General features: G+C 36.3%; 1 protein-coding gene across 16 annotated transcripts in view; it reads left to right on the forward strand.

The window, feature by feature from the left end:
* The window catches only part of LOC308199635 (uncharacterized protein), a 305939-nt gene that overhangs the window by 205306 nt on the left and 80976 nt on the right, over nt 1–19657 (forward strand). For 11 of the 16 annotated variants that reach the window (XR_013954765.1, XR_013954766.1, XR_013954767.1 and 8 more), the window contains exons 7-10: nt 4700–4947; nt 18145–18176; nt 18506–19254; nt 19337–19491. Coding sequence is in view for 1 of the 16 variants with exons in the window: in XM_080604065.1 (XP_080460191.1) it covers nt 18145–18176; nt 18506–18524 (51 nt within the window). In the remaining 15 variants the exon portion in view is untranslated. The other 5 variants (XR_013954776.1, XR_013954777.1, XR_013954778.1 and 2 more) reach the window with 5 other exon arrangements.

Below are 19657 nucleotides of genomic sequence, written 5' to 3' on the forward strand. Positions count from 1 at the left end.
GTGATTTCAGTGTGATAGTCACTATCATAGCTATACTGAAATAATCATGCTATCAATGTGCTGTAAAAGAGTGGCAATTTAAAGGGCAAATTTTGACAGAATTGTAATTAAAATTGGTATCTAAGAAATACATTCAAAGTGCCTGCAGCATAGAAGAGCAAACTACAATATTAATTAATAAATGTAACATAAGTGGAAGCAGCTTCTGAGTATCTCTAACTTACTCTCTTTCAAATTGTAGATTGTTTACTTAGCGTACTTCATTGACAGTAAAACTTTCTCTTAAATAGAAGTTTATAAAGCAAATTATCCAACTGTGAAATTGGAAGCACAACTGTTTCAGCCCATCTGAATTTTTTTTAACTATACCCCCACAGTAATCTGCACTTGCCTTTATAGTGCCTACAACTGAAAAGGATTATCTAGTCAGAATACATCAGTATATAATAAATGTGCTTCATTTCTTCCACAGTCCTTAAAGCTGACAGCCAAAATGAATGTTTGTCTCAGCACTGGCACCACTGGTACTTTTGCAGAGACTATTTCATGGTCCATTGGACCCTAAAGGACATTGGTTTTAAAGGCATATTATCAAAAGGAATGAAGCATACCATCAGAGTGCGTAGCAGCATGTATTATTAAACTTAAGGGCAATAGTGTTGCTTGGTTGATATTGTAAGACTCTCTAGTTAAAATGTATTAAATCTTATCTTTATGGTTCTTAGCATTTATAATTTGTTATGTCTAACTGGTAAATATACATTGGGAAAGGTAGATGCAGTTATCCACTAGCTTTGAAAGAAGAAGAGAAAAGTGCTTTATAAACAAAGCAATATATCATACTTTCTGTACCTATGGAAAACCTACTATTACAGCTCAGTTATGCTAAGGGGCTTCCCATACAGTGCCACATTAATTAGCTGTCAGGGTAGTACCGCTCTGAATAACATTTTGCTGATTTATGAAAAAAATCTAGATTTCTCTAAAAATAAGCAGATTCACCGTTTGGAATAATATCATGAAGTAATCAGCTTTCTTGGAAACATCTATTGAGCTTCACAATGTAATTTTTTGGATCTCAGAGGCTGGGAGCTCATCAGAACGTTCACTGGTCAAATCACAGCTATGGTAGGATTGTGCAGGCACTGCCTAATTTGATACAGATTGTAGCAGTATTCATTGGGTTAGATGCTGCATAATCCTGACAGTTTAACTGTCAGATAAATTGCTGCAGTTATAGCACATGAGCAAGCCCATAAGCTGATCATATTAATGTTACGAAAATATGACACCAAAAACTAATAACGTTCTTTGAGGCATCTGGACAGAGGCAAAATCTAATCTTGTCTAAAAGATCTCCATTAGCAGTAATCATTCTGTAATATGATCAACATATTCTTGTCAAAGCAGATAGTGCTTTGCAGTATTAGTAAAACTGATTAAACATGGCATGTGGCTCTAAAATAAACATTCAAGTTCAAGAATCCTGGTCTGCTGATTACACTGGATTTGTTGGTTAAAACACATCCAGGCCATTTTCAAAATAGCTTCTTCTGGTGATTTATTCTTAGTAAGGGAGAAATATACAGTAGTAGAAAAGAAATCAAAATGGGAAGTTAGGCAATATAAAATTTGAACAGCTTGAGGAAGACAGAAAAAAACATCTGCGAAGAGTTGAGCCCTTAGTACAATAATCTTTCACTGCCTCCCAGGAAAAAAAAAAAAAAGGAAAGAAAAAAAAGTAAGTTTATACATCTTTTGTTTGGGGTGCCTTATGGTCCAATTGTGCAATCAACCAAAATTCCTTCAAGGATGCACATTCCTACAGTCAAAGAATAGATACATCAAGAGCTCATAAGTCTGCCTGCCTCTGTTAAAAAGGCCTCACTCTTTGGGCTAAACCTTTGTAAATGATGGATGATTTGCTGAAAGTTTATGTTGTGAAATACATGGTCCATGATGCTCTGATGTTCCATGCAACCACAGAATTTAATAAACTTAACAGGGAGAATAAAATATGACATCAAGCACCATGCATCTTTTTCTTCAATATGGTTGCTGTGGGCCAGGAAAGTTCCATGCATGAGGATCAAGAACAGTGTAAAAGAGCTGGAATTTAGTATTAAGAGAGCACATGATGGTTCTCTGTTTTTTGTTTGTTTGTTTGCTTCATAAATATTTCTATTTAAATAATGCGTCCATAACATCTCTAGAGTACTGCAGAATCCAGCTATTCTGCCAGGGATGTTCGTTCTCCTGCCCAAGGAGCACACAGACCCTAATTAAAAATATAATGGGAAAAAAAAAAAAAGAAAAAAAAAAGGAAAAAAAAATCTCCATCTGAACTGATTCCCCTTTTAAGGTTGTAAATGGATCCAGGTAGATATGAGAAGCTTTAGTCTGCAACATCCCTTAAGGTTAAGCGGAGTGTTGACAGGTGGTAATTATAGCCTGACAGTGTTTACTTTGGTAGAAAATTGCTAGAAAATTGCTAGGTACCCTAATAGCTGGCAGCAGCTACCTTTTTTTTAGAGAAGGAGAATGCACAGAAAAAGTTGCAGCAGATAAGGATAGGGATACTTTCTTGTAGTATACTTTTTATAAGGTAGGGATACTTTTAAGGATAGGATACTTTCTTGACTGGAGAAAATGAGCTGCAGCTAGCTTTTTGCAGGTCTTCTACTGATAAAGATGATCTAAAACAGGAAAGGAAGGCAAGGCATCATGGAAGAGACTTTAGGTGGGAATAAGAGATTATTCTCGGAAAATGAGTAGCTGCAGCATGTTGGTTTGCATTTCAGGGATGGAACTAGGTGGACACATCAGCGCTGCTGGAATTGAACGAGCTGTCCCCTGCATGATAAAGAGACTGAGCTAGTGCAGAACTTTGTTATCTCAGAAGTGGAAGTTTCTAAGATAATTTGCAGGCTTTAAGTTGTGAAAATTTCAAGACAAGCTGGAAACAGCATGTCGTTCCTGTTCCTATGTATCATATTAATTAAGGCCAATTTAAGGGTAGTTTTATTAGGAAACTTGACAGTAATTGTAGGGTGAGATCAGGGAGGAGCAGACAGAAGCATAAGGAGAGAGCAAAGCAGTATACCCAATGGCAAAGGATTTGAGGAAGGCCAAAAATACAGTTTTGAATATAATACCCACCCATGTTGAAAAGTCTCATTCCAAAATACATATGAAATAATTTAGTGATTTTCTGTGAAGCACAGACAAAGGCAACAACAATCAGACAAATAACGTGTGTTTTTTCAACATGTTTTTTGTATTTTCTTTCACCCAACCATTCTGAACTGAATATTCACTTGAACTGAACTGATCAAACTTTTTGTTGTTGTTGTTGTTCTACCGATGGACAGTTATTACACTGGCATGAAGTATTTCCCAATATTTATCCTTGTAAAGTGAAAAATAGAGCTAAACACTGGAATGTCTCAGGAAATTAAGTTAGTTTCTACTGGCACAAACTTGTCTACAGGATGGGCATCTGTACTGTGATATTATAGTGTCCTCATGAGAGAGATGCTTTGCTTTTATGGCAGGAGAGCTGCTTTCAAGGTGAAGGATGTTCAATGTTAAATCATAAATTCAACAAGCCTACTCTGTCACAACAAACAAATCCAATTTTACAGTAAAAATTGTACACTGAGTATCTGTGCTTCTAAAATGGAGATGGGCTGGTGATAAATGACATCAGGGCAATAGATGTCAGACCCTCTAAATTATATGAGCCAGACTGAAAGTAGTACTAGGCACACAATGAAGTAAAAGGAAATGAGAGTGCACTCATGTTCGTAAGAATATCTTTTAAATATCTTTTACTTTGTGTGCGTGAAATAGATGGAAATGCCTTCGCTTTTTTCCCATCCAGTGCCCTGACACTGGCTCACAGGAGGCGGTGGGATTTGCAACATCAGAAAACCTTCCTGGGCCTTTCCTCCCCTTTTATGAGAAGTAAGGAGGCAGCCATCACTCAGACTGCCTCTGTGCTATCCACCCGATGCACTTCACAGGCAAGTTCTTGCTCAGGCTCTGTCAGGAACCAGTGTTAACTACTGAGTACAGTGACTTACTTTTTTAACTTTTCCCTGATGATTTAGCCCTTAAAACTTAACCTCACAGGGTACATCATTTAAACATGATTTCGAAGCAGCAATAATACTTCAGTAGCATCTTATTAGAACCAATAGCTCACTCTGTAATGAAATCTTAAATTCACTGACACAAATTGAATGAATACAAAGGAACAAAGTTGCTCAAACACTGAAGGCCAATTATTTCACTTTCATTTCTGTCTGTACCATGCAATAATTTCCCCCTTATTAAGGCAGTATATTTCAGAGGAATTACAATTTATACACAACGAACAATAACTTAAAATATCACTGTTTTTTTGAGATTTTCAGTGAGAGAACTAAGGGGTTGATCTTCCATTGAAATTTGAAGCAGAAATTAAATTGAGCAAGTGTGTCAAATATCACCATTTCTGTTAGGAAAATAATGATGTTGGATTTGATAGATATGCATTATAAATACACAGCATCAGGTTTATGTATTTCATTTGAAATTTTTTGCATAGAGATACATTTGTAAAAAAAAAAAAAAGAGTGTTCTCAGAGTTACTGTGTTGCACTGTATCCTGTAATTTTGGTAATGATTACACTTTATGTGGTCTTCTGATTTACAGCTATCCAGAGACACACGGGGTTTGAAAGATCACACATAGGCACAACTGATGGGTGATTTCGGGGATGAGGCTCTCTCAGAAGTGACTATGTCAGTATGCTGCTGTTGTGTATCATTCTTTACAGCCTCCGTTAAGTGTGAAGGACTTTCTTTCTACTAAGGAGTTTGGTGGTTTGCCTAAGTCAACGTTGCCTTGGCCAGTAGGGTTGCGGCAAAGAACTCTGCCGGATTTTGAGACTGCTATTACAGGTAACTCAGACTCCAATCCTTCTTTCTAAATCTTCTCATTTCTTTAAAATTTATTTTAAAAACTCCATACATGCATTTTCTGTAAAGAGTCTTCTATAAGTTTGGAATGTTGAGGAAAATTCCACCACTCCTGTCTTCAAAGTAATGTGTTTCATATAGGATAGACTACAGATCCTTTCAAGCTTGTTGGATAAGAAATAGCGGAGAGTGATTTGACCTTCTGGCAAAATGGAGCTACAGTTGACCACTAACCCCACTTGGTACATGGCCAGTCTTTTGAGGTTTCAGCTAGTAAAAATTGCTTTACGTATATATTATATATATATATATTATTTTTTAATTAGGCAGAGTGAAATCTGTCTAAAAAGAATTTAATCACCTGAGCTCTGACCCCCATTGTGGACAGCTGCCTTACAAATTTAATGGCTGTCGTTATAGATACGGAGTGTGCTCAAAAAAAGTTGGTAATAAAAAGAGGACAAAAACTGCCCCTGTTTTCTATGTATCTTTCACGTGTATTCAATCACCAGAAAGCTCTTAGAAATAGAATCATAGAATAGAGTGTTCTCAAATTTTTTGACCACAAAGACCTTTCAGCAGCAGCACATCTGTATTTTTGGTGAAAAGCAATTTACAATCAGTACAGCAAGGATGTACAGTCAGATCAGAATGATTCTTGATTAGTAAGATTACTGGAAATATGCGGTGTGTCTGTGTGTGTGACAGTCTTATCTGCTATTGTTGAAAGAAGAATGTTATGATGTTGAAACCTCATTGTTGCTGGGGAACACTTGCCTGGTATTTTGAGAAGAGCCAGAGAGTGATACTTAGAAATGTGTTATCCCAACTCAGTAATGTTTTTAATAGTCTGATTTTTTATTTTTTATTTTTTATGTACTATTTCATGTCCATGCTACATTTTACAGGTTAGGATGGGCCTTATCCTCAGAGATTAAAAATATCAACCTTGGTCTGAACTTCCCTAGAGTTTCACTGTGTTCAATACAGAAAACCGATAGCTCTACTGTATAAGAACATTTTAAAACTTTCAATTCTGTTATTTCATTTCTTACTGTATAGGCCTTGTGTGTGGCTATTTTGGGTTTTGTTTAAATAAAATTTAATTGATCTATTTCTGATAAAGGGAAAAGGCATTTCTGAAATTGCTCTTTTGTATTTGGCTTTGTAACAGAAATAATAAGTAAATTATTTTATTGCAAGGGGAAAAAAGAAGAATGAATATGTTTTCCTTAGGGGGAAAAAATGCTAGTTACATTACTAGATGCTGAAATGATGCACATTAAAATATTTTTATACTAATTCAACTTCTTAGCAGGAATTCAGCTCTCTGAATAATTAAACTGAACCTTCCTCAGTGGCCCAGATGGGCTGACATGATAAAGCAGCATGTAGTAGTGCAAAGGTAATACTTATAATTCAGTGCCCAAAATGTTGAAATAACTGAATTATTGAGAAAAAATTACTTTGTATTTAATTATCATAGTAAAGACTTGCAATCCAGCAGTTATTTGCAATTGTTCTTTGTAAGTTTACTTGTATCAATTTTTTAGATTTTTTTAAAAGAAATGGAGTATAAAGTAAAGACGTTCCAGTGAACTGAAACTAAGCTAATACAAGAACTGATTAAACTAATTTAGAGGTGTTTTTTATTATTATTTTATCATCTAAAAAAGTGATTCAGAAATCTTTTACACATTTTCAAAGGGTAGTCAGGTGTTCCAAGAATGCAAGAAATTTAACAAACTGACTCCAAAAATGCAGTTATTATGTATTGTGCACCTACATGGGACTTTCCACACTAAGTAGTTTAGCATCTGTGTACTTCTAAAAATCAAAGTGACGTGGGGAACTTTCAAATTTATCTTTAAGTACTTTGCTGGACTGAGGTCTTTGAAAATTTATCAAATTTCATTTCACTTGGTTCACTAGTTACCATTATGGAATAAGAATTTTCATATATCCCTCTCTGATATTTCCCTCCCTCTTTTAAAAACAGTGTGTAGCATGTATGACTTAATGTAGCTTTCTCTGAAGTAACTGAAAAGACACCTGACGACTCTGCATGGAGGTGGAATCCACTCCACAGTGTGTTATGGGATGTCTTATGTTGACTGTGTGACGTGGCTTTTTTTTCGTGGAAATTCAGATGTGGGGAGGGACTAAGAGGGGCACTACTAACAAGAAATTGATTGACCTTTAGAAGCAGAAATGTATCCAGACTGTGCAGTAGGAATGGTGAGGTCCCTTGCATGGGCTCAGCTGCACCCCAAGCCTTGTTGCACGAGGCAGCCAGGCTTGGAGAGCCAAGTACCAAGACAAGGATCTCCTGTAATGAAGGAGATACATACTAAAAGTCCAGGACGACTGTAAATCTCTCCCTCTGCCCCTGTTAACATTGCTTCAGTTCAGATTCATGCAGGGGCCCTGCTGCAATATTCATTAATACCCTTAAAACCATTAAGGGTACTAACTAATAGTCCATTAATACCATTAAGAAAGCATCCAGGCAGGGGCTGCAGAGGGTTGTGCTGTGCAAAGGGAGATGGGTGCTGAGAGCCCAGGCCAGGGAACAGGAGGAGCACCAAGGCCGGAGGCAGAAATAGGCCATGGCCCCTGCTGAGGGCAGCTGTGGTCAAGGTGAGAGACGGCGGGCGGCAGGAGCTGCTGTGCGAGCAGGGAAGAGTATCTTTCTGAGGTTACTGGGGAGCAACATGGAGGCTTAGGAGAAGTAGTTCTATCAAGAGAAATAGGGTGTATTTCAGATTCAGGGGATGCTTGCTGCTGGAATTTTGTTTAGGCCATTTTTTCTTACTTTGACATTTAAGTCTAATGTGGTTATAAAAGAAGTAAAAAGCTTGATTGTAATGAAAATAATTTTAATGAGTATATCAAGTGAGTGCAATTAAAATCTAGATACATAAATAATGTACTATTCTAATTAGAAGTAGTGTTTTCTTCCAGAGGATGCTTGTATGCTTACTAAGTTTTGTGGTTGTTTTTTCTTTTTTTTTTCTTTTTTTTTCTTTTTTTTTTCTTTTTTTTCTTTTTTTTTTTTTTTAAGGGGGGAGGTTGTTGGGTTGTGTTTTTTTTAAAGATTAAATGAAAATACAGGCCACTCCATACTGGGGGGGATCTCTCTATCCCCTTAAGAATCAGCGGATAAACAATATTCTTTGCTATCTTTCATCCTTTATTTTTTTAATAGTTTGTTTACACAGTCTTCATTAATGCTCTAGCTGTTTCAGTTTGTTAATATTCACCTCAGTAAGTCACTATTTCTTGATTGATAAACGACTGAACTAATTCAGTATATTTTATTCAGTCAGAGTACCAGTTTGGGGCCCAGTTCCCCAGTAAGCAGTACAGCAATCTGTATGTGAGGGAGAGAGAAAACAAGGGACAAAGATGAGATACCACTCCTTGCAGAGCCTCGTTAAAGTAGAGGGGGATTTGTCTGAGCAGAGTTTATGACAAGTGTTAGCTATTGCAGAATTTACATCAGTGCACTGGAGATCACCACCATCACAGGAACATGCTCTGGTTCAGTTAAGGTATTGCAGAACACAGACTGCTAGGATCACATTGCTTATATATCTTCAATCCCTGGAATTTCATAAAAGCACAGAGTGTATAAGTGTTTAAGGTTTTTGCCAGTATACCACTGCTTTCTAAAAGTATTGCACAAATGTGCAAATAGAATTTGCTATCAAAATGCTATTTTTCTGCCAAAAATCAAAATCTTGGGAGACTACAAAACAAATTAGCATCTTGCTGGTATATGTTTTGCTCCATTCTGAAAAATATTTATATATTTATATATATTGACTGGGTAGTGTATAAATGACAAATCACAAGAGGAAATGAACTTGGTGTGGAAAAGGAAGACCTTCCAAATTCCAGTGGGTGACAAAGGGGCCCAGATGTTAAACAGTGCAAAGTCTGCTAAATTGCAGAAGGAGGAGTTGAACGACATTGACTCTCTCCCTATACTTTCATTTCCATTCATGAAATTGTAAAGCATAAAGAAAAGGAAGGGGTAGGCTGAAATTAAATGTAAGAATAATAATCCTGAATACTAGGTGCTGTGGGATTCAGCACTTAGCCTAATAAATAACCATCTGCTGTCTCTGAGGACCCCTCAAAATGAAGTCTTGCCCTTCCATTGATGCAAAAAAAAAATTAATAAAATGTGCACCCATTGCTCTGAACTCATCCCCGGATTTTCTCCTTGAACACTCTAATCAATTAGTGAGTACAAAAGGACTTAAAAGATTTCCAGAAGTGATGGCCTTACATTAAAGACCTTACTGATATTGAACGAAAACTGGCTGCCTTTTCTAGTCATGCAGTGATAGAAAGTACCTGAGGACAGCGCTCCTGTGAAGAACAGGGAGAGAGTCTGCCTCCATATATTCATGTTGTAGTATTCCCTAGCAGCTCTGTCTGTGCTATGCAGGTTAGCTGGAAAATACTTCATAACAATTTGTCATTAAAACTGAAGTAGAGAAAGCTAAGGTTAAATGAAAAGCATTTAAGCTCTTATCAGGATAGCCAAACGTATTTTTCATGTGGGAAAAGCATGTTTAGACATTGAGTAACTGATGTATTTAGTTCTCATAGTGTACTGTAAATGCAGATAGACTTGATAAGCAAAGACACATCTGCTGAATAGCAACGTGGTTCATCATTTTTCTCCTGCGGTACTGACTACCTGTTCGCCCTCCCCTGCCTTGCCAGCAGTCTGTAAGGCTTCTCCCGCATTCCTACGCAAAGTGACGGTGCAAGTTTTTCTACTTATTATTCTTGTATTGCCAACACTGCGCCTGTCTTTTTTAATGATCTATGGCCTTACCTTAGTGGTGGTTAATCTAATGATGGACTAACTCCCTGGAGGTTACAGGCACCATTTTCTGTGTTTCTAGCCAGCAGCCAGCATCAGATGGTGATGAATGTCTTAGGCTTCCCCCATGCTGACTATGTGCACATTTATTGCAGTCTGAAATTATAGCTATAGCTTCAAAACCAGCAATTTCCTGGCAAGGCATGCTTAGGTGTCTTATGTCCTATTCACCAATTAGACCATATTATAAAGAGAATTCATTAATTCAGGAGAGCATGCAGTGGTGGCTCCTGGATGAAAACAGTGAAGTTCCTCAGGTGAGAAGTAAACCCAAGCTCTACCACTTAAATATCTCTGCAGATTCAGTTAATAGCCTAGACCATCTTATTATGCTTCCGCTAGTAACCTTCAGCATGATGAAACATCATCTGACTGAAACCTAGCCAGGTAGTTTGAAAACAATCTTCATATAACTTGGACAAAAGTTTTTATTCTAAAATACTAATGAATATACGTCCTGACAGCTAACTAGAAGATAACCTTTAAGATTGAGGAGAAATAGTAAAACTGGCTTAGATTTATCAGGAAAATAACTAACTTTTCCAGTAATATGAAGCACATAACTATGTTCAGCTTTAAATCTTAATTGGTAACTAAACAATGATTATTACTGAAAGTGATTCAAAATCACTTACATACCTGAAATCTACTGCTTAAAGTAAAGAAACAGTGTGTTTAAAGCATAGTTTTGCAACATGTGTTTATAATGCTATCATGAAAGATGCTTGCATTTGGAAAATACATGGTCATTGGGTATATGGGAAAACAGTCCTCGACATTCAAGACCACAATATGTACAACATTTTATTTTTAATAAAAATATACTACATTTTGCTGATGATTTACTAGCCTGCTTAGTTGCCCCGGCCGGAGTGTCACCTGTTACATTACAGTGTTACTGATTCCAGCCAAGTGCTATTCTGACCTACTTCTGTTATCCTTTCTGGCTAAGTATTTTCCATTTTATGGCTAGTCTATGTCCTAATGACGCTTGAGTTTTCATTGTAAACACTTGCTGTTGGGAATGCAAATTAATATTGTCATTGTGCACTTACGAGCTTAGCACTCTGCTATGCGGGTGTTAAATAAAGTTATCCTGAACCTCCTCTCAACCTGACAGAAAACATATTGTGTCCTAGTGCCCTTTTTTCCACAGAGCTTCCAACTCCTCTTGCAGCTCATTTCACATCACTCATGTTCTGTAAAGGGAATCTATGTGCATAAATATTACAGAAAACAAAACCAAAACCAGAACAGGAGCCTGCTAGATATATACTTTAAAGAGCATGCTGCCACAGAAAGTTAGATGAAAAGACAGCAAAGTTTCATCTGGGAGAGGCTGACTATGAATGAAGTGATGCTGTTTGCAGTTGTCTGTGTGTGATCTTATAGTAAGTTTTTAAAGACGTTTGGTATGATTGTTTCTTAGTTGAAATAGCATGGACTGCTTCAGTGTCTGACATGCAAGGATGCTGACTGCATTAGTTCCTCAAGAAAAGCTGAGTTAAAATGAATTTTTGTGTTATTTTAGAATTTCCTTATTTCTTACTTATTTTCTTTACTCTGTTGTTGGTGGTAGATAGAAACTGAATTACGTAGATAACCTATTTCAGTAGATTTTTTAATAGAACCAGTCAGAGAAGTTTATTGAAAACTCGTAACATTTGATCAACCCAAAATTTCACTCTGCAGAAGTTTAACTATTTGACTAAAGATATTTATTTTTCAGGGTTTAAATATCAGTTTAATGCTTTCCTTTATCTAGTCCATTTCTGTTATAAACTTTTAGTTCTGTAATAATTTAAGAGGCGATGAAATTCCATTTAAAATATTCCAAACAATATTGAATATGCAGGTACTCTTAAATGGAAATTTTAAAATTATTGCATTTGATTATTATTTTTATTTATTTTTATACACTGTAAGTAGTCATATCAAAGTAATTCATTGATCCAACTGCCTCACACAGAGCTTTCTGCTGAAAATTCCCTTGCAGTTCATAATAAAGGCTTTGTAGAAATTTGTTCATATGAATTTTAAATAAGGATTACATCTGAGGCTTTCCCAGTCAGTTCATGCATAGTTTATAAATAGGGAAAATTAGGTAGAAAATTGTCCTGGTTCCAGTTAGGACAGAGTTAATTTTTCCTCATAGTAGCTGGTAGGGTGCTATGTTTTGGATTAGGATGAGAAGAGCGCTGATAACATGCTGATGTTTTAATTGTTGCAGAGCAGTGTTTACACCAGGCCAAGGACTTTTCGGCTTCTCGCTCTGTCCTGCCAGCGAGCAGGCTGGGGGTGCAGCAGGAGCTGGGAGGGGACAGACCCAGGACAGCTGACCCAAACAGGCCAAAGGGGTATTCCATACCATCTGGCGTCATGCTAAACAATATATAGGGGTGGCTGGCCGGGGTGGGGGGCCGGCTGCTCGGGGATAGGCTGGGCATCGGTCAGCGGGTGGTGAGCAATTGCGTTGTGCATCACTTGTTTTCTTACACATTATTATTATTAATACTATTATCATTATCACTATTATTATTATTATTGTTATTCCTAATAATTATTAGTATTATTGTTATTACATTCCTGTCTTAATAAACTGTCTTTATCTCAACTCACCGGCTTCACTTTCCCGTTTCTCTCCCCCATCCCAGAGAGGGAGGGGGGAGGGTGAGCGAACGGCTGTGTGGTGTTTAGCTGCCAGCCGGGTTAAACCACAACAAAAATAATGAAATTATTCCTGATGAGGTGTTTCCTCAGATTAGCTATCAGTTCTTTCCTCTGGCATTTTTTAAGTCTGGCCTTTTTAGTACCTCATTTCTTTTTTATTGGATACTGTTTTCATGCTGTAGTGTCTCCCCTGTGATCATCCCAACTCAAAACCTGAAACTTTCAATGTGAAACTTTAAACTGTAAATTATCCAGCAGGGCTGGATTTCTATTAAGATTCATGGGATAAGTTCTATTTTAATTGCAGCTTATGCTGAGGGTTTTTTGTTTGCATAGAGTAAATAAGGACTACAACATCGGGGTTTAAGTCTTCCAGGAATCTGCTGAAGGCAGCAGTATACTGTGCAGTTTATTTCTAATTTAATGGCTTAGAAAACTACATTCAATTCTCATTCTCTAACACGTTGATGGAGAAGCTCAGGAAGAGACAAGACAGGCTGGAAAACATCTACAAAGCTAAGCAAAAAGTGAGTGAGCATTTTTAATTCACAGTTTTGCAGTGCTGCTGTTTCTTATATTCTCATGACAAGTACAGGCAAGGAAGGTTGTAAAATCACAACCTTTTTAGGTTCGTACTTCCCAAAGATCATTGGGATGTTAGGTTCAGTCAGACAAGTCAGAAGTCCTGAAATAAATCATTTATTTCTCAGTGTGGTATGAAAAGAGTTCATCTAGAGGTTGAGGAAAAAAAACAAAAGTCCACTGAAACATAATGGAATACAATGCAGAGGCCCCTACATGTATGTCTCCAAGGTGTACCCCAGTGTGTAGAGAACAGTTTATCAGACAGATACTGAACAAGTAGATCCTATTTTTTTCCCTTGTCTGTAATAATCCCTTGGACCTCCAATACCAGGAAATTCATTCTTTTCTTCTTTCTTGAAGTAAACATCCAGAAATCAATACTGCTTTTTTCAACTCTTCATAGGAGATATGCTCTATCCCAATTCCCTTTAAAGAAACTAATGCCAACAGCATGACTACTTAAACAAATTCTTTTCTGCCCTGGACATAAGTATTTCCTCTGCATTGTGGACTACATGGAAGAAACCTCCTGGGCACTCTTTATTTTGAACACCTTTGAAAGAAACAGATGCAGTCTGATTACAACCAATCAATCCTCAAAACTGGGATATAAATAATATAATACTTCTCAGCGATGCTATCAATATGACCTTTACAAATTAATGTATTCGTGTCTTTGCAAACAACCCTATTTATGGCTGACCCAATTACTTTAAGAGCTCATTAATCTATGATCTATATTGTTAGATGGAGAAGTTTAGAGTTGTCTTTAAAGTCAGCTACTCATCTCCATTATTTTGGACAAATACAATCAGATCTCTTGGTAATCAATATTCAGCAGATTCAGATTTACAATTAGAACAGAGCTTCTGTCAGCACTCGAGAAGGTAAATTATAAAGAAAGCACAAGAATGAAAAGCCCAAGATCATTTTCTGTGCTTACTGGTGGAGTCATATTCTCTGAATTTCCCAGCATGAAAAAAAAAAAAAGAAAAGATAAAGCTGGTGAAGTAACGCTGCTGTCTCTTCCCAGCCTTAAACACCCTTAACTCTAAACTTTAATAAATATTTCACTGAGCACTTATGCGTGTTGACTCTCAGCTTTCTCTGGCTAACTATTCAGAGCATCAGACTCACTAGATGGCTTCTCCTTCTGACTTACAGAAACAAGCCTTAACCCAAACACAAGAACTAGATGAGTTTTTAAAGGGGGGGGAGAAAACCTTCAATACCACAGCAATATAGGCAAAGACATGGACTTCAGATGTACCCCACTCCAGAATCCATTCTTCCTTTCATGCTTTTTGTTTTCTGTTAAGGAAATCCTAGCCTTACCTCTTCCTGTGTATTTCTCCTCTACCAGAAGATCACAATGGCTCAGAAAAGCTTAAGGAGTTGACTCCAGAGAGACACAGGCCTGATCACTGTTTGAAAAGGCCATCTAAGCACACCATTTCTAAGAAAGGTGTTAAATGACTGAATATACTAAACAACTACTGAAAAATAATCACTTCTTGTTACTTGACCTCCATTTAAAGTAGGAAGATTCCTAAGATTATCTACTGTTCTCTGTGCAGATCAGTTACATTTTAGATACATTTTAAGAAAAAAAAAATGTGAAAAATATTTTATTTTAGATCTTTATAGTAAGACATAAATTACTTTAATGACACCTCTTATAATTGTGTTTGCATTAATTCTTAATGGTCTTAAAATCTGTAATAATCTTCACTAGTTAAAAATGTATATAGATGAGACAACCTCAAAAAACTGTGATGTAGATTCTCTCTAGGGTTGTTAAACTGAATATATCAAAACCAATATATTTTTTGTTGTTGTATTTTATATCTCTCTGAATTTGTTCAGTAACAGTTTCTTGCATAATAAATAAATAAATAAATAAATAAATAAATAAACCTACCAGTTGGTTTAAAGCCATGGCCACATTTACATCGAATGTAATGTCTCTGATGACAGTCACAACTGGGCAACCCATGAGTCCTGACCCCAAGGGATAATCTAGTCAATGTGTGTGTGCAAATAAACTGAAAGGCACTCTAGCAACACATGCACACATACGCTCCAGATCCCATCATGATGAGTTCTCATAATGAGCCAGATCATGCACAGAGGGCTTTGAAGTTTTTTGCTAAAGAAGTAACTGTTTTCTTCAGCTACCAGTAACTTCATTTGACAGCCATAAAGTTCCTACTTTGTCGTGATTTGGGACAGCATTGCTCCAGTGACTCGAAAAGATGACAATGAATTGTAACATGTAGCAATTCAAAATACTTTTAAGATCTCAGTATAGAGGTGATTAAAATAGCGAACTAAAAATATGGGAGAAATCAGTGTGTGTTTAACAATACCTTTTAAAAAGCCAGCCTTATATAATGCTGGGCTGTCACAAGCTCCTTATAAGCAGTGACATTTTAAGAAAAGCTCTGTCCGTCTCTCTTCCCATTTACCCTGCAGAATGCTTGCTTTTCCCCTTGCCCTTTTCAATCATCTGGCATTAATAAAATATCAGAAAAACAGCGAAAAATGCACAGTAGAAGAGAAGTTTGTAATCCCAGTTTCCAATGATAAGTTAATACAAGAAAGTCTCTACATTATAAATTATAATTTATTTTTAGAAATTCTAAGATAATTTTGTCATTGGCCACATTAGCAGTTCAGCATTTTCCTATAGGAATGTTATGATGCACAAGTTTCTGGAGGCAATCAATAAATGCAGCCCTACTTGAAAAGCATGTTGGACAGAAGGACTTCCAGAGGTCCCTTCCAACCTCAACGATTCCGTGATTCTGCAATATATGGACTGCTGAAAAAGGGAAATTAATTAATGGTATCCAACATTAATAACAAATATAGATGATTGCAATTTTAAAACAAAAAGTCCCCTTTCCATTTAAATTTCATGAATGGCCTAAATTTTAGAGTTTAAGCAACCTCTGTATATAGCATGCTTACAAAGTGTAGGGCTATTTAAAAAGATTGTAATATCATAAAATGTTTCATTTTGAAGGTAGATTTGCCCCAGAATAAATCATGTCATTTGACTTAATTATACAGAATGAAGGCTTACTGTTATTATCTGATTATTAACCCCCACGTGAATTATTTACATCTCAGTCTTGAGTAATCAGCATAATGACTACCTGCCTGTTGTGGTAATAATTAGGTAGAAAAGCCAGCAACAAAATAATGAGGTTTTTAATATTCTTTTTAGGTCAGATATAATGAGCGTGAAGTGTAATAGTGGGTCTTGAATATAATGCAATTGAGATTAATTTTTAAGAGGCCTAATTTTCTTCACTTAGATTTTTTTTTGTTTTTTGTCAAGGGGAAACTAAAAATTTTTAGGAGCAAAATAAACTAAAAGTTCTGATTATAATGCATAGGACTTGCATGCTTCGCATCACAATATGCCCAAAGATGTAGAGATTACTTGCACTTGAGCCGTGCTTATGCAAGTATACACACACATGCTTAACACCGTACGCTACCCAGCAAGGCCTTGTTGGTGTGAAATGTCACCATTTCAGTTGGTGGCACCTCAGCAATCTGCACCAACTAATGAGTAACATTGGGAGACAATTTTTGAAATCAATGAGTTTATTCATTTTCAGATTTTTTCCAGACAGATGAAGTTATGGATGTCCAATGTTTATTCAGGTGAGGGTGACACTTTTTAGATTAATATCAGAATAATATCAAATGGGGCTGGTTCAGGTTGCAGAGAGGTCTCCAAAGTGAAATGACCGGATTTTGCTGTCTGTGGGCATTGGAAATTAGAATCAATATTTCTCTAAGAAATTTACTGTGGGGTGCTAGTACTGCAAATGGCTCTGATATGAAAATATTGAAGCATGAGCTCATTTCCACTTGAGTAGTCCTGTGGGACTAGCATCTCAAATTCATCTGGAATTCTAGAACTGGTATGCAGTCTGGAGTATTACTTATAAGGGTTGGTTTTGCCAGCATATTAAACCATTGCTGTATTGCATTAATTTTCTGGAATTAATCCCAAATTATAGATTTTTAACTATCATTTCTTAGTACATTCCGCTTTATTCTCAGTGTTGACATTGTGGTGAGCATATAATAGGCAATAAATGATAAAGCAACTGACTGTATAAAACGGTTGCTTTTAGAAGACCAGTGGTTTTTTTTGTTTGTTTTGTTTTCTCTGAGCTTCCTGAATTTAGTTTATAATTAACTGTCTACTTTGCATTTGAAGACAAGTCAAAGCAATACATTCAAGCTGCATTAGGGATATATAAAGAAAGACTCTGTTCTTGGTAATGAGGTACCCTGATAATGCATCCCAAGTATGCTGGCACTATTTGCTACTTTCTTAATAAGTAGTCTTAGATAAGTATTATACTTTTCTTAGATAAGTATATATATACATTTCCTTCTTTCCTGAGAGAACTCTTTTTAGGTTTTCTAGATTTATCTGTATTAGTTTTGAAATCATACCTCATGTTTTCATTTCAACATTTCAAACATATTCACATTGCTTAATTATATTTCTGTTTAAAATCACCCATTGCTGTTGGTTAGTTCAGGCTCACAGACTATGGTAGACCTATGCTAATTATTTACAAATGTTTCCTCTGTGAAAGGAAAAAAGTAAGTATCAAACATAAACCATTGATGACAATCTTTCATAAGATTCAAAAATCAAAATCTTCTTTGTTTCATTAGAACACCTTCATAAAAGATAAAAGTAAGAAAACACTAAGCTATCTGTGGGTTAATAACATAAAGGCTTTAGTATTCTTACTTCATTTTGATTCTGACCCCTTTTAAACATTGATTGATTGTGATCATTTTCGAAATCTGCTCTGAACCATCTCTTTCATCAGTGCTCTGAATGCTAGATGAAATTCAGCAAGTCCAATACCAGTTCTCCCTTGAGGGTTTTCTCATCTGGTTTTGTTCTTTGTCTATTTGTGTATTAAAGGTCAACATTTCTCTACTGATAGGCATTTTGGTATGTTTTTGTTTTCTAGTGGAGAGTATTACTGAAAGCCTCAGCTCTGCAGTAAGTAGCATAATCAGTTCGTGATAATTACAACAAGGCTGGTGAGGCCAATCCAAAGGTTATTGCGTGGTTGAGGCCAAAAGGAGGAACAAAAGTTATTTGATGTATGTGTTAAGGAATATGGACCACCAGGTTATCATAAAGTCCTCTGATGTTGCAAATACTTGTATGTATTTAAGTTTACAAGTATGAGTAATTCACTGATGTTAATGAACCTACTTGTGTCCACTTCAGATTAAGTGTTTGCTTATCCAGGAATGAAAGTTTATTACTTCGGTCACAGTACAGTTCCTTAGAAAGAATGTTTTAACTTGCTTTTCATATTTCAGTACAGTGATCCTTGCATAAGTCCTTTATGAGAAGACCTGTCTTTAAACAGAAGGTAATTGTGTCCCCTCCTTTTGATGGATGCGTGTTTTACTACCATGATATTTTAAACCTTCTGTTAGTGGTTTTTAAGCAAAGTAGACAGAGATGCTCAATTAAAGAAAAATACTGTGCTCTAACAGTGTTTTTAAAGGAGATCACTCTACATGGTGTGAATGCTTGAAGGAGAGAGAGAGTGTAGGCAAAGAAGAAAGTAATAATTTTTACTTTTTAATCCTATTTTTTTTAAATATGTTGTTAAAGATGAAAATATTTGCAGAAAAGATTAAACACCACCAAAGCTTCACTAGATGAAGCTAACATTTAAGACTATCATTTGAATACTTTTTTTTTTTTTAAGTATAGCTCTGTCAGCTAAATATAGTTCAGATTTTTACATTTTTATAGACCATGTGAGTTCCCTGCAGGCACATTGTCTCTTTTCAGTGATTTATATAGTTTGAATTACAGGGGATGATAAGCATTTGCTGTTCAATAGTGTAGTTAATGCTCAGCCCCCTGGGTAACAGAGCAGTGAAGCATTTACTACTCAGTGGTAGTTCTGCAACAATCAGCAGCAGTGTGACTCTATCACAGTAAATTTACATCGGTACACTTTATCCTCAGGGAGTTGAACATCCACTCAGTGAAAACAACTAGAACGAACATTTTCCAGTTCTTTTGGATGACACAACTGGAAAAGTTTACTGTTGTAAGTGAATCGGAAACAGAAATCACAGATGGTACAACATGAAAATTATCCAGATCTTATTTTCTCTCCTTTTTTTCTCCAGCATTAAAAAAATAAATAAATACTCGGACTGGAAAGTTTTTGGAAAGCTGAAAGTTGCAAAACATGCAGCATTGGCAGACCCACTGCCATTCTGGTGCAGATGCCAAAGGCTCTGGGCCTTTCACTCCCATTATTAGAGGGAACCTCCTCTCTCAGGTACTTGCTTTATAATGCTTCTGTTCCTGTGACTGTGATGAGAAAATAGCAAGGGTTGTGTGAGTGAAACAATAATAGCACTTCTCTTGCAAGATATTTTTCTTCAGTAGGCAAGAAAACATTTTATAAAGGAAGCCAGTATCATCTTCATGTAAAAAATGGGGAA

Source organism: Anser brachyrhynchus (assembly GCF_964034855.1).
Source record: "Anser brachyrhynchus genome assembly, chromosome: 9".
In the NCBI taxonomy this organism is placed as follows: Eukaryota; Metazoa; Chordata; class Aves; order Anseriformes; family Anatidae; genus Anser; species Anser brachyrhynchus.